This window comes from Vulpes vulpes, chromosome 8 (genome assembly GCF_048418805.1).
Source record: "Vulpes vulpes isolate BD-2025 chromosome 8, VulVul3, whole genome shotgun sequence".
NCBI classification, from domain to species: Eukaryota; Metazoa; Chordata; class Mammalia; order Carnivora; family Canidae; genus Vulpes; species Vulpes vulpes.
The window spans coordinates 51,001,574-51,016,487 of NC_132787.1; the positions used below are offsets into that span (position 1 = coordinate 51,001,574).

A 14,914-nucleotide genomic window follows, 5' to 3' on the forward strand; every position below is an offset into this window, starting at 1 on the left:
ATTGGCTAGTCAATTCTGAATTTTCAAGTCGGCTCCCTCGTGAGCTAATAGGAGTAAGCTCCACCACACCACTGGCCTGGGGCAGTTTTTTTTTTTTAAGACTTTAGTTACATATTTAAGAGAAAGAAAGCATAAGCAGGGGGGAGGGGCCAGGGGAGGAGAAAACCAGACTCCCAAGGAGGTAGGAGCCCCAGGGGCGGGGCTGGATCCCAGGACCTCGCCGGACCCGAGCGGAAGGCTTAGGTTTACAGGCGCCCGCTGGGGGCAGCCCCTGCAGGAAGTACAAGCAAGGTGACTTCTGTTAACTTGTAACTCCGTGACTCCCAGCGAAGAGAAGGTCCTTCTGTGCATTCTTAGTGTGCACAACAGAGGGAGACACGGAGGCCAGGTGCAGCTGAAGAGTCTACACCGGGTGTCGGGTTGTGGAGCGGAGTTTGAGCTCAGGTCTGTCACCAAAGCTAGGGATTCACACATCCTTCAAGTGTTCCTACGAGTTCTCTTTCTTTTGGGGGGGAGGGGAGCCTGACTCAGGACTTTTAACTCTGCCCTGGGCTTTAGGGGGGCGAGGGACGGGGAGCAGCGGAAGAGGAGGAAGAGGAGTATTTTGAGCGTCCGAATGCGCGCAGGGCCCGGGAGCCTCTCTAGGAATCACCACCACCCGGACCCCAGGGAATGTCCGTGGCCTACACCTACAATCGCTCGCGTGCGCTCCCACCCGCCCCAGGGCCTTGTCTTCAGCGGGAAGGATGCCGGGAAGGATGCCGGAGAACACCAGAGCTCGGCTGCGCGGGGCGGGCCCGTCTCCCGCTCTCCCGCGGCCCGCGGACCCGGGGCACCAAGTCTCACGAGACCCCAGGCCCGCCCGCTCCGCCCCCCGGGGTCACGTGCTCCCGCCGCGCCGGGGAGGAGAGGGCGAGCCCCGGCCTAGCCGCCGTTCCCGCCGGAGCCCCGCGCGCTCTCAGCCATGCTCCGGCGCTGCGCGCGACTTCTGCGCACGACCGGGGCCCTCTGCGGCCCGAAGCGAGGGGTGAGTGCGGGCCGGGCCGGGCCGGTGACTTGTCGCGCCCCGCCTCGCGGAGCGGTGTCCGCAGGGTCGCCGTCAGCCCTGGTCCAGAGGCAGGCGGGCGGGCCGGGGAGGGACACCAGCCTACTCCGGTCAGCACTGGTGGGGTCGCGCTGTGGCCTGGTCGCGCCGAGACCGTGACCGGACTGGGACCTGGCCTGGGCATCACCGCCCCTGGCCCTCGCGGTGTGTGCCTGCGAGGACAGCAGTGTCTCCTCCTCGGGGCTCCTCCTCGTGCTGCACAGAGCCGCTTTCTCAACTTTAAAGGCTGTTGTAAGAGAAAAATGAGGTAACTTTTAACGCACTGTCTGGCGTTGGTACTAGGTAAGTTTGGTCTGTTCTTTCTTTTTTCTTTTTTTTTTTGAGATTTTATTTATTTATTTGACAGAGAAAGCCAGAGAGCACAAGCAGGGGGATCAGCAGAGGGAGAAGCAGATTCCCCACTGAGCAGGGAGCCGGATGTAGGGGATCATCTGAGGACCCTGGGATCCTGACCTGAGCCACCCAGGTGCCCCTAAATTTTACTGGTACTGAAGTATTCAATTATTATTAATTAAGCCCCAACAATAAGTAAGACATTTGTCTGTGATGATACAAAGATTAGTAAGAAAAGCCTTTCTCTCAAGGATCTCACAATCTAGTTTGGGAGAAAAGGATGAAATTGCAAAATTAGTAAGTACTATATGCTATAATGAATTACTAAGGGAACATAGAGGTAGGGGACAGCTCTGAGCAAGAACCTTAATTTTAAAGAATAACCTGTGCAGATTAGTTATTAGTCCTGTGCCATCTTTCACCTTGGAAAAGATGTCCTGTACTCCTCACAACAACAAAGATACATTTGTACCTTTTTTTTTTTTTGTTTTTTAAAGATTTTATTTATTCATTCATGAGAGACACAGAGAGAGAGACAGGCAGAGACACAGGCAGAGGGAGAAGCAGGCTCCATGCAGGGAGCCTGATGGGGGACTCCATCTGGGGTCTCCAGGATCACGCCTGGGCCGAAGGTAGCGCTAAACCACTGAGCCACCTGGGCTGCCCACATTTGTACCTTTAACTATATGTTGGTGCCTTGTAATCTGTGTTGAGAATATTTAACAGTAGTACTTACAGACTTTGTCTTTTTTTTTTTTTTCCTGTTCAGTAACTTAATCTTAAAAGGAAACACATTAAAAAGAAGTTATAATTTTAGTTAACAAGTCCCACTTGAAAGATATAGAACCAAAGATCAAGTAAGACTTTTTTCTCTACGGAGGGCTACAAAAGGTAATGATAATCCCTAATATTTATCCCTCAAGTACACAGTCTATGCTGGGAATTTACAAGGCCTTTACATCAAGTATCCTTTAGTTCTCACTCTCTTTTTTTTTTTTTAAATTTTTTTTATTATTTATTTATGATAGTCATATATAGAGAGAGAGGCAGAGATAAAGGCAGAGGGAGAAGCAGGCTCCACGCACCGGGAGCCCGACATGGGACTCGATTCCGGGTCCCCAGGATCGCGCCCCAGGCCAAAGGCAGGCACCAAACCGCTGCGCCACCCAGGGATCCCTAGTTCTCACTCTCTTGACCTGAAACTTTCATTATTTTTTTTCACATCAGTGTTCATGTGGTCCTAAACTCAACATGCCTCTAACTAAAATTAATAGATCCACTCCTCTTCCCCCTCCTAACACACGCAAACACTAACAAAAACCGCCTTTCCTCTTTCCACCCCAATCTGCAAGGCTACAATTCTGGAATCATCCAAGGCTCTCCTGTTTCTCTTTCCCCATGATCAGTCCATCTCTACATCCATTAGTCATATTATCTTAAATGTCTCTTAAATCTTTTTTTTTTTTTTCCTTCATTTCTCTCTACCTAGTTTAGCTTCTAACCATATATCCTCTGGATCTCTACAACAATTTTTTAAACTGCTTTCCCTGCCATTCTTCCCACCTTGTAGTTCATCCTTTACACCAGAGGGGGTTTCTAAAACTTTGCTTAAAACTCCATAAGATTCCCTATAGTGGAAAAAAGTATTTCCTCATTCAAATATCAGTTTCATGGTTTTTTAAAGACTACCTTTCTTTAATGAGCTTCATCCTAAGGAATAACATTTGTGAGATACTGTGATGTGTTATTTATATCCTTCGATAATAGGCATTTAAAAATACGTGTGCCATAGTCTTTGTGCTTCCTAAAATCAGCTTTCGTTTTGGCCTTTGGAAATGTTGACCTAGCTGATGAAATATAAGCCCTCTGTTAAGGTCAAAGAGCCTTGGTGTTGTGTTCCCCTTCTACTCTGCCATCCATATCTGGCTGCTATTCTCTTTTCACCTTACCTCTGTGAAGACCGAAATACTGGCATTTCCCCCAAGGTGTCATCTCCCTGTGCCTTTGCTTGGCACAGCAAGTGAATTTTGTATCCTTTAGAAACCACTGTATCAGTCCTCATCTTTTTGAAGTTTTCACTGAATGTCCAGTCAGTTCTTCTGTGTCTATATGCACTTCTTTTAGGATATTTTTCACACCCAAGGCTGCAAGCAGTTGAGGGCAGGGCATAAGTCTTCTCTCTCTGTCTTAACCAGTTCCTGGCACAGAACCAGGCAGATAGCAGATTTTTTAAAGTTCACACAATTTAGTTAAATTCCACACTTCAAAATTAAAATGAGGTAAGAGAACTCACAGCCAAGTGAGTCATTCTAGTTCCTAAAAGTCTTCAATTCTCTCTGTCACTTTGGTCCATAAAAGACTGGAACTGATCTATCCTAGAGTCACCTGTTAAAATGAGACCTGTGGATGAGCCAAATCCTACACATTTTAGTCTGCCTCTCCACTGACATGTATTGTACATTTATCTGTGACCACTTGTGTCTCTTAGTTTATTTCCAGCATTCATGTACTTTAAAAGCTACATGATTGAGACTGGACTCTAAGGACATGATCCAAAATAGAGAAAAAGCTATATTCATAATTTTTCAGTGAACATCTTCATTTTAGAGCAGCAAAAGATTAGAGCTTAAATGGTTAAGTAAATTATAGTACATCGGTCTAAAGGACTATTTTTCTGCTGTTGAAGATGGTGATCATTGAGATTAAGGACATGAGGAAGTGGGTGTTAAATAATTTAAGTGGTGAGGCAGAAAAAAAATACATTTCTTACTGAAATTATAAGTATATTAAGAAAGATTAAATTTAGGGGTGCCTTGGTGACTCTTGATTAAGCATCCAACTCTTGATTTCACCTCAAGTCAGGATCTTAGGGTGGTGAGATTGAGCCCTGTGTCTGCCCCAGGCTCAGCTCAGGAGGGATTCTGCTTGAGATAATCTCTCCCTCTGCCTCCCCACCTCTCCCCTGCCCACCCCCACCCCCCTGCCCTCCAGCACACTTGCTCTCTCTTCTCAATAATAAATGAGAGAAAGATTATGTTTAAGAAATGTTAGTAGAAAGACTTCAACATTTATCATTGTCTTAAGATAGATAATGGGTGGATTTAATTTTTTTTTTCTTTTCTTTCCCAAATTTTCTGAGCTGGGCTCTCAAGAGATGAGCAAATCCAAAACCATAGGAAAAAAACAAAGGTACAAATTCTGGGCTCAGGAGTGGAGTAGTCTCGACCCAGCTCACGTTTCCCCTCATGATGGTGATACTTCCTTCTGTCTAGCCGAGGAGTTTTGAAATCTGTAGAATTTTTGAGACAGGCTGCCTATGTTCTCACCATCGGGCCAGATCAGAGCCGACCGAGGTGTCAGCAGAAGGCTGGTTGGCTGGCTCCTCCATCACTGCACAGCCTTGCTGTTTTTGTTTCTGAGTGTGGTCCATGTGTTGTAGATACATTGAATCTGAATTGACAGGGTGACTGGAAGTCCAATGCCATAGAGTTGATAGCTTCTGTGGTCTTAAATATTCCAAGATTTCTACTGAAGCTTAAAAAAGAAAAATAGTTTTCCTTTCCGGTGCCTGTGGCCATTTGCTTTGTCCAACGCCATAGTAAGTTACACTTTGTCCTCTTCCAGGGCCTCTGCACCGGTCCACTTGCTGCCTGGGTACAGGAATGGTAGTAGCATTGCTCAGCGCTGCAGAGAAATAGCATGGTTGGAAGCCATGGTTATTTTGACACCAAGCACCTGTCCCCCTAACCTCTGCCTTCTTTTTACATTCCCTTTCTTGGTAATTGGCTCTGTCATTCACTGTGTTGTGTAATTCAGAAACCTGGGGCTGGTGTTTGTATTTTAACTCCTCCCTACTCCTTATCTGTTTCATGCAGTCATAATTTTTCACTTGGGTTATCTCTAAAATCCTTGACACAGAGTCCTTAGATTCAGTCTTGGTTCCTCCCACTCTCTTTCTTAATGATGCCTAGATTAGATCTTGTTATTTTCCTATTAAAATCCCTCTGGGAACAACTGCAGCTAGAGACCAGGCCAACTAGCTTAGTATGGAAGTTTCTCAGAGTCAAGCCCTTGTCTGCATCTCTACAGCCATCTGCTCCTCCCCTTGCACTGAAACAAAGCTCTCTTTCTTTTCTTTTTTTTTTTTTTTTTAAGATTTAATTATTTATTTGAGAGAGTTGGGGAGGGGAAGAGAAAGAGAGAAGCAGACTCACCACTGAGTAGGAAGCCCAATGGATGAATGCAGGGCCTCAATCCTGGGGCCCTGGGATCATGATCTGAGCCTGGGGCAGACGCTTAACCGACTGAGGCACCCAGGCGCCCCAAAGCCAAGCTTCTTTTAGGCCTTAGTTTCATCATTTGTAAAATGAGGGTAATAATTAGTACCTACTTCATAAGTGTTTCATAAGTTGGTTGTCATAAGGCCCCTTGAAACTGTGTCCTGCCTCCTTGCTTTTGCATATGGTTTTCCCTTAGCTATGATACCCTTTCGAGCTGCCTGATTTCTGCTTGTGTAACTGATGTGGGAAACAAAGGCAGAAGGAAAATTATTAAATGTCCTTACTCTCTACAGCTCATTGACAAGTCCTCAAAACAGACAGAGTGACCTCTAGGAACTCAGCTGCCTCTATGTTAGTACTTTGCTGAGGGCAACAGGCAATCTTAGCTCGACCCCCAGGATCCTGTAAGTCTATGTAACATCTCAAAATTCCGTTGAAGACTTACTTTATTTCTACCCCCCAAGATCCATCCCCCAAGCCTACAATCCACCATATACATCTGCAGGGTCTCATGACTAAGGTTTTATTAGGTGGTAATGAATGACCTTTCACCAACAATAGTTAGCCAGCTCAAAGTTCTGGGAACTTAGCTTCCAAAATTCATCAGAGACTTACATGCTATCCCTAACCCCTCCCAACCTGAAGGTATATGATCTCCATCCCACACAAACCCATTGCGGCTCTCTCTGCCCATGGGTCCTGTCCCCGTGCTTTAGTAAAACCACCTTTTTGCATTAGAAATGGCTCAAGAATTCTTTCTTGGCCATTGGCTTCAAACCCTGACATCTTTCCTACATCATCATTAAGATTCAAGTCCAAGAACTTCTCCCCATCCCCCATCTGAGATAAACACCTTCCCCCCTGCTCCTCTGCAGGCCCCACTGGTAAACCCTTTTACATGGAGGAGAATGTGTGTCCTTCATTTGTTTATCTCCAGTTCCTCCTGGCTCACCTAGGATTGATTAACTTGTTTTGTTTTGTTTTGTTTTGTTTTGTTTTGTTTTAGAGAAAGGAATCCACAGACCTGGGCTTAATGCTGCTCTGCCAGTAGGTAGTTGGGTGACACTGAGCAAATCATTTACTCTCTCAATCTTCTCTCAAGGAGGTTGGACCGGCTGATTCCTGAAATTTGCTTGCACTCTGAAGTGACAAACTTCTGGGAAGAGGAGCAGCAGCAAAACAGTCTAATAAAATAGGAGAATATGTTATGAAATAGGGTTTACTTCCCATTCTTTTTCTCTTCTCTCCTTTAGAGGTCATTTTCTTCTGAAGTCCTTCATGTGGACCATTCTCTCCCCAATCCCAGCTGGAATGAGGACATGAGGCTCCTGTTTGACCAGTTCATGAAGAAAAGTGAAGATGGCTCTTGGAAACGTTTGCCTTCATATAAATATAACCCTACTGAAAGGATTGAAGATGTCAAAATCTTTTTTCCTGGTAAGAACAGCCACATTCTCATAAAGAATATTTAAATGTCAAATATAGAACAAATATTGCACTGGTTACTGATGTGGAAATGTTGGGGCTGGAGCCAATGGCAAAGAATTTGAGGTCTCTGATTCAAAAAGGTGGTTTTATTAAAGCACGGGGACAGGACCCATGGGCAGAAAGGGCTGCACTGTGATTGTGGGGAGCAGTTGGTTTTATACTTTGGAATGGGGTGGTAGAGACAAAGGGACGTTTCCAAAAGGACTTTCCTATGCTAAAGAAGACTCAGGAGGATCCCTGGGTGGCTCAGCGGTTTAGCACCTGCCTTCAGCCCAGGGTGTGATCCTGGAGTCCTGGGATTGAGTCCCGGGATTGAGTACCGCATCAGGCTCCCTGCATGGAGCCTGCTTCTCCCTCCTCCTGTGTCTCTGCCTCTCTTTCTCTCTGGGACTCCATCCCAGGACCCCAGGATCATGTCCTGAGCCAAAGGCAGCCACTCAATCACTGAGCCACCCAGATGCCCCTAAAAGAACTTTTTTAAAACTGACATAACAATGTTACGTTAGTTTCAGGTATACCACATAGTGATTCAACAATTCTATGTGTTACTCAGTGCTCACCACGATTTAAGGGTAGCTGCCTTCTGTTACCACACATTGTTATCACAAAATTATTGACCGTAGTTTCTATTCTGTTCTTTTCATCCCCCAAAGAGGACTTTTTAGTCCCAAAAATGTCCCAAAATCTCCGGTTAGAAATTGGGAGGAATAGTGAACCATCTTCTTTCCTGCCCATTGCTTTCTTAAAAGAAAAACAAAACATCAAAACATTGTAAAAATGAAGTTGAACCGGTATACCTCAGGTGTATGTGAAGATACCCAGGAAAAGTAACTCCCCAAGAGGCCTTAGCCACCAATTTAAATACCATCTGTAGCTAAAGGCCAAAAAGCTGGAGGGAAGGGGGCCAGCTGCAGGGAGGTTACCAGGGAAAGTGCAATTAACAGGGTAAGGTTTGTTAGGCAGGCTGCTTTCTTCATTGAGAAGAGTTTCTTCAATTTAGAGTCCTCCCTTCTGTCTAGTACAGAGGAGGAGATACCCTTACAAGTGGAGATTTCATTTAGAAATGTAAATTTCCCCACACAAAAATGTGTGGAAAATGTAAATTTTCCCATATATTGTGAAAACACAATAGATGTTTTCAGAAGTTCCCCTGTGTCTGTTTTTCCTCACGATATTCTTGATGCCAAAGAGCCATATTTTGGGTTGGCACACTATGTGATCCTTCATTCCTGCCTTTGAAGCTTCCCCAAGAAGTTTCATGTCTGCCACCAGTCTGTTAGTCCTGAGAATACGTCAGCTCAGCTAAATAGTTTTGTGTCATTTCAGGAGGTAGTATTGTAGGGGGGGTGCTCTACACGGCGTGAGTAGTCACCTTTTTAATAAGCATTTTTATGGAAACGAATAAAAAACAAAAGTTCATAGTTGGGACAAACCATGGACTGTTTTTGAGTCAAGAGGACAGTTAGGATTTCTAGATATTGCAGTGAGAGCCCTGCCAAAAACCAAAATTCAGCCAAGCAGATTTGAAGATCTAATTGGCTTTATTAAACAATTTGTGAGGGGTGCCTGGGTGGCTTAGTCGGTTAAACATCCAACTCTTGATTTCAGCTGAGGTCATGATCTCAGGGTTGTGGAATCAAGCCCAGTGTCAGGCTCCATGCTCAGTGTGGAGTCTGCTTGTCCGTCTTCCTCTGTTCCTCCCCCTTGCTCGAATTCTCTCTCTCTCTCTCTCTCTCTCTCTCTCTCAAATAAACAACAACAACAACAAAATGATTTGTGAATCCTGCAGCATCCCATCTGGCAAGTAGAGAGGTGTTCCCAAGAATTGTACAAAATGGAAGGTTTTTATAAGAAGGAGGGCAGGGCAGGGAGTTAATAGCAAAAGAAAAAGGATTCCAAGCAAGGTCACCATCACTTAGGGGAAAGGGCAGGGTGTCTTATCTTGCAGATGACCTCATTTGCCTTTGGGGATGGAGAGAGACCCGAAAATTCCTGACTGATGCAGTTAGGTTAGATGTAAAACCCCAGTTTCTGGGGAAGGTTGACACTGCAGTTAGGTTAGATGTTAAAGCCCAGTTTGATGACTTGGTCTAAGTGATACTGACACAGGAAACAAAGGCAAAAGGAAAAATTAAGGCCAAGTTTGTTGAAAATTGGACTTGTTTTACAAATTACTCTTAATTTGGCTATTTCTGGAAATAAGGGTGATTATAGAGAGAAAAATTATGTCTCAATAACCCCTTTGCATATGTTAAATTCTAGTTCTAGTTGGATGTTGTTGTTTGCCTAAGCTAGACAACTTTGGGTAACCTTCAAAGAAATTGCCACAATAGCTCATGTATAGACCTGCTTGTCAGAGGTTCCTGGTGTCAAAGAGACCCAAGGCACCCCCTGAATGAAAGTGCTATGATCCCCGCCCTGCCATTAAAGGCCCTGTAGGAGGCCCCAGCTTCCCTATCACATTCTGCACTGCAAAATGGGTGCTGGCGAATGGACCGAGATACCATGCCTTGCCTTGTCATGAAGAACCCATCATTTTTAACCTCTGGAAAACATTAAGAAAGTTTTTACAAAGGGAAATACCAATTCTGTAGTTCAGGTTGTTAGAAGACATAAAAGACCATAACTATAGAATCCATCATGGTCTAAGTGACATTCCAACACATGGATTCTTTTACAGCTTATTTCCCTAAGAAATCTTCCCAGTTGGGTTTTAAATCAATTGGGTACTGGTTTCAGCCAGTTCTGAGTAGAGGTCACGTGGCTGGAGACAGCTAGACCAGAGATGTGGAGAGCATCACATTAAACCAATGAGGAGAAAAACCTCACATGGGAGTCTTAAGCTTAGCATCAAGTTTATCCTCCTTGAAAAGCCCCTGGAATAAAAGTCAATGAAGAAAAGAGAAAGCACTCACCAAATTTGCACTGAGGCTCTGAGTCCAGATGAGAAGACTGAGCCACATGTTAAGGTGCCAAGTGATGTGGCAGTTAGGGTTTGGAGCCAACGGCCCAGAAAGAATTCTTGACGTCTTTGGTGCAAAAAGGTGGTTTTATTATAAAGCACAGGGACAGGACCATGGGCAGAGAGAGCTGCACTGGGGTTGTATCAGGTGGCTGATTATGTACTCTAAGTTGGGAGGAGGTTAGGTATAGTGTGAGTCTCTGAGGAATTTTGGAAGCAAGGTTTCCAGGACCTCAGGGGGACTAGCTGTTGTTGGGAACAGGTCATTTATTACTGTCTAATCAAACCTGAGTCATGAGATCTTTCAGAAGCAGATCAGCGGACTCTATGCCTAGAGGATGATTGCTAACATGGATCTAGAGATAAAAAGTTTCCGGAAGGATTTTTATATGTTAAAGTAGACTTTGCCCTCAGCAAAGTGTCAACATCAAGGCAGTTGAGTTCCTAGAAAATCACTCTGCCTGTTTCAGGGACTTGTAGGCAGTAAGGAAATTTAATTTTTTCTTTTGCCTTTGTTTCCCACATCAGGAGCTACTTCACAAAGGAGTAATCTTACCTCCCAAGTGAGGAAGACTTAGCCCCCCTTTGCCTCTAAGGAAAGGTTTTATAGGTTTTTAAAAATTAGCTAGCCATATAGGAAGGAGTTTACTCTTTAACCTTAGGTGTATCCCTTATATTCGATGGTTGGTTTTTCCACTATTCACCTAGGGTTCTGGAATTAACTACAGGGAGCGTGTTAGAAGTGGAGGATCGACAGGAAAGTATCCCCAAGCTAAGACAGCACTTTGAGACCAGAAAACAAGGCAGGCCACTCCATACAGTTCACATAAAATTTTATTCAGGATAACATACTGACGGATTCAGGTGGAGGATAATCCACAGCAGCTGCATAGTTATTCTCCACAAAATCCAGATCTTAGTCGACAGATTTTATAGCGTGAGGGGACACACACAAGGGCATTGTAGTGAGATCAAATGGTTTGCACACACCTCAAAAGGCTTTCATGCACCTATATGACAGCTGGCCTTGTGGCACCACCAGTGCATCAGGACAGGGAAAAACCATGTTATCTCTACAGATTCGTGGGAGGCTAAAATAAGTCCCCCCCCCACCCCCATCCTGGCCATGGCAGGCATTTCTAAGGTATGTATATTAATCTCTAAGGAGCTCAGAACATGGAGCCCTAAGAGAGGTTACTGAGCAAACGTGAACATGGAGGGCCAGAGATGGGGTCTGTTGGCAGCAGACACTCTTACAGAGCAGTTTCAAGAATGTCCAGCCCATGTGGCTTGTATAGCTGGAGTGGGGTCTTGTGACTCATTTTATGCCCTGCTGACTTAAAAGTCAGCTTACAAACCAAAATGGCATTACTCTGATCAGCTTCCTTCCTGAGCCTCCATTCCCTGTCCTCAGTCACACACATTTGGGCAGTAAAGCTGGGGTTGATGATTGTCTTGGGGTCAATTGTAGGGGGGGTGGTCTTGCTGGCTCTAGGCAGTCATTGCTTGAAGGGATGCTTTTGCTTCACAGGGCAGGATACTTTGCCTGGAGGGCTTTTTGCCTGAGTTAAGAGATGAGCTGGAAAGAACTTTATCAGTTAAAAAGCTTAAGGTAAAAACCGTGGCAGTTGAATGCCCTCTTGAGCTTGAGTTTCATTCATTTTCTTGGTTTGCAGTTTGAGTGGTGGGCCCTGGTGATATCATCAGGTGTGAACCCTCTGGAGGAGCCCAACTGCCAAGAACATTGTCCACACAGGAGCTGTTGTGGTGATTGATATCCTTGAAATTTCTATCAGGTTGTCCAGCTTTAGTTTTGCAAAGCTTCAAGAAAAGCATTTTTATCCTTAGTGATTCCAAGTCAGAAGGGTGAGAAAAATTTGGAGAAGCTGGTCAGATATTTGAGGAAACTGGAAGAATTGAGGATGCAGGTCACTTTGCAGATAGGTAACAACCTTAAGGATAGGAAGCAGCACTGGGATCTGATATCCACAAAGATGTGCCATTGGAACATACTTCTCTTCACAGTCATCTATTTATATCAGAGATAATTGCGATAAGACAAATTTGTAAAATAAGTCTAGTTTCATTAAACATGGCCTGATCGTTTATATAAGTACCACAAGAATAGTGATCAGCCACATAGGTTTTTTGGGGTTTGTTGTTTTTCTTTAAGATTTTATTTATTTGACAGAGAATGAGAGAGCAAGCAAGAGCAAGTGAACACAAGCAGGGGGAACAGCAAAGCGAGACGGAGAAGCAGATGCCTCTGTTAGCAGGGAGCCCCACTCGGTGCTCTCTGTCCCAGGACCCTGGGATCAGGACCTGAGAAGAGGGCAGATGCTTAATGTACTGAGCCACCCAGGAGCCCCCTTTGTCAAGAATCTCAGAATGGACTTTCAAAAGCCACTCAACGCCAGAAGCCAAGCCAACAACCAACTCTCCTTGCCTGTAGTACCTATGAATTTGAGTGCATTCCTCTCTTCTCAGGTCCCCCAAATATTCTGAACTTCCTGAGGCTGCCGAGAGGTGACAGTCTTTACCCACTATAATACTAGGAGTCCAGTAAGCCAGATACCAAGCAGTGTTCTGAAGGGGCTTTCTTAGCTCTGTGAAGTCAGCCTTAGTTATTTGAAACTGTTTGGTCATATCTGTGTCTAAGGAACAGATGTTCGAGTAAATATATTACTATGAAAGTAAGAATACCCAATAAGCATTTCCAAATTCTGATGAGATCAGGTAAGGAGAAAGATAAATGTTTCAGTTCTGTTTATCTTTGTCAGTTCATTTAGTCCCACATAATTGATTCTTGTTTTGCTTGATCTTGGCAGGTTTGAGTTTTCCACTAGAGTTATGGAAATTCTTACCCAGTTCAGTGGTATGACTTAAAGTTATCAGAAAACTGTGCTTATCACAGTCTTTTTCTTGAATCTCTTAGAAGACAAAGCACCTTTTTAAAAAAAAAAAATAAATAAAGATTTTACTTATTTATTTGAGAGAGAGAAATAGAGCACGAGCGGAGAAGAGCCCCAAAGATGAAACACTTTTGCAAAATCATCAGACTAAAACAACTGTCTGTAAATGACAAAAAGACTTAAAAATGGCCATGGTTAAAGATCTGATGACATTTCCTTCTAATGTCAATGACAAGGAAATGTGGTTATTTCTGTGGCACAGATTTTAAGATGACTAGAATTATGACTGGTAACATTTTACCAGGACATAGTAGATTTCTAGGAATTTCACACAATTTAAATACTTAATATTTCTCCTTTAGAAGATGTTACAGGGAACATGCTGGGAAATCCCAAAGTTAGTCTGGGTTCAAACAGACCTGACTTAGACTTTGGTTAGGGGAAATTTGTCAAATATGAAGCTTTTAGAACACCTTATTAATAAATAGGTCACTGTGAAACAGCAGTTCTTATTTAACCAGAGTGATGGTAAAAGGTGTCAGAGGCAAACCAGAAGAGTACTTAGTTATTAAAACACAGCAAAACAAAACTTAGCTCTGTTAGTAGAGAAGACTCCGTTTCTTAAGACCTGGAAAAGACAACATGGAGCACAGGAAATGATGTTGGTAAGGTACAAAATCTTTGCTTTCTAGACAGATTGCTTAAAAGGTAAAGAAAAACCTTCCACAATTTCTTATTAAGAGCAGACCATGGGATCCCTGGGTGGCTCAGCGGTTTAGCGCCACCTTCAGCTCGGGGCGTGATCCTGGAGACCCGGGATTGAGTCCCACATCAGGCTCCCTGTGTGGAGCCTGCTTCTCCCTCTGCCTGTGTCTCTGCCTCTCTCTCTGTCTCTCATGAATAAATAAATAAGTAAAATCTTTAACAAAAAAAAAAAAGGCGGACCAGTAGTCAAGAAAACTGTGTACTTCTAATAGATGAAAAGTGGTTAAATTTTAACTTTGTACAGGCATTCTATTAAAACTTACTTTTAAAACTCTTAATAATAGAGGAACCTGGCTGGCTCAGCTGGTGGAACATGTGACTCTTGATCTAGGGGGTGTGAGTTAGAGCCCCATGTTGGACGTAGTGATTGCTTAAAAATAAAATCCCGCTGTAATAATTTCATTCAGTTTTAGCCACCTTGAGCACACAAGTAAGGTGTTCTCTCTCTCTCCCTCCCTGTCCCCCCTCCCCCTCTCCCCTGTCCCTCTCCCTGTCCTCCTCTCTCCCTGTCCTCCTCTCCCTCTCTCCCCTTCTCCCCCCTCCCTCTCTCCTCTCCCCAACTTTATCTACTTAGTTTGTCCTTTATTCTCTTCATTCTGAAGCAACTAGTTATTCTGCTTTAAGACAAATTTACTCTTTTTCATCCCTAACGAAAATACATCTCCATACCGTCTACCTTTTCTCACTACAAATACGTTCTACTTGCTTTATATACAGAGTTGTTCCTCTTATTGTTTTTAGTATTTTTAATGATATATATTAGAATTCTTAACTCATAGAAATCTTAATTTCTAATGAAAGTGAAGAAGTAAGCAGTTATGAACTATGTCATGCCAGCATTGTGTAGATTGGCAAATTTGTGAATATATTTTCTTTTTTTAATTTTTTTTGTGAATATATTTTCATAATTTCTAGGAGCATACACTTTCTCATAGTACAGTTTTTCAGTGTGGCACAAGACATGTTTATAAACAAGTCCAAATATGTTTAGCTTCTCTATAAGAGGCCACAAGCAGGTAAATTTAGACTTAATATTTAGCAATTAATGTTTCAATATTTTATTTTATTT

The 14,914-nt window shown here is 43.7% G+C and overlaps 1 protein-coding gene across 1 annotated transcript in view; it reads left to right on the top strand.

Moving 5' to 3' along the window:
- Positions 1–763: 763 nt before the first annotated feature.
- Positions 764–14,914, top strand: part of THEM4 (thioesterase superfamily member 4) — a 38,653-nt gene continuing 24,502 nt past the window's right edge. Inside the window, exons 1-2 of the mRNA XM_025983144.2 lie at positions 764–1,027; positions 6,972–7,155. Of these exons, the coding sequence (XP_025838929.1) occupies positions 965–1,027; positions 6,972–7,155 (247 nt within the window). The 5' untranslated portion in view covers positions 764–964. The remainder of the gene's footprint in view (positions 1,028–6,971; positions 7,156–14,914) is intronic.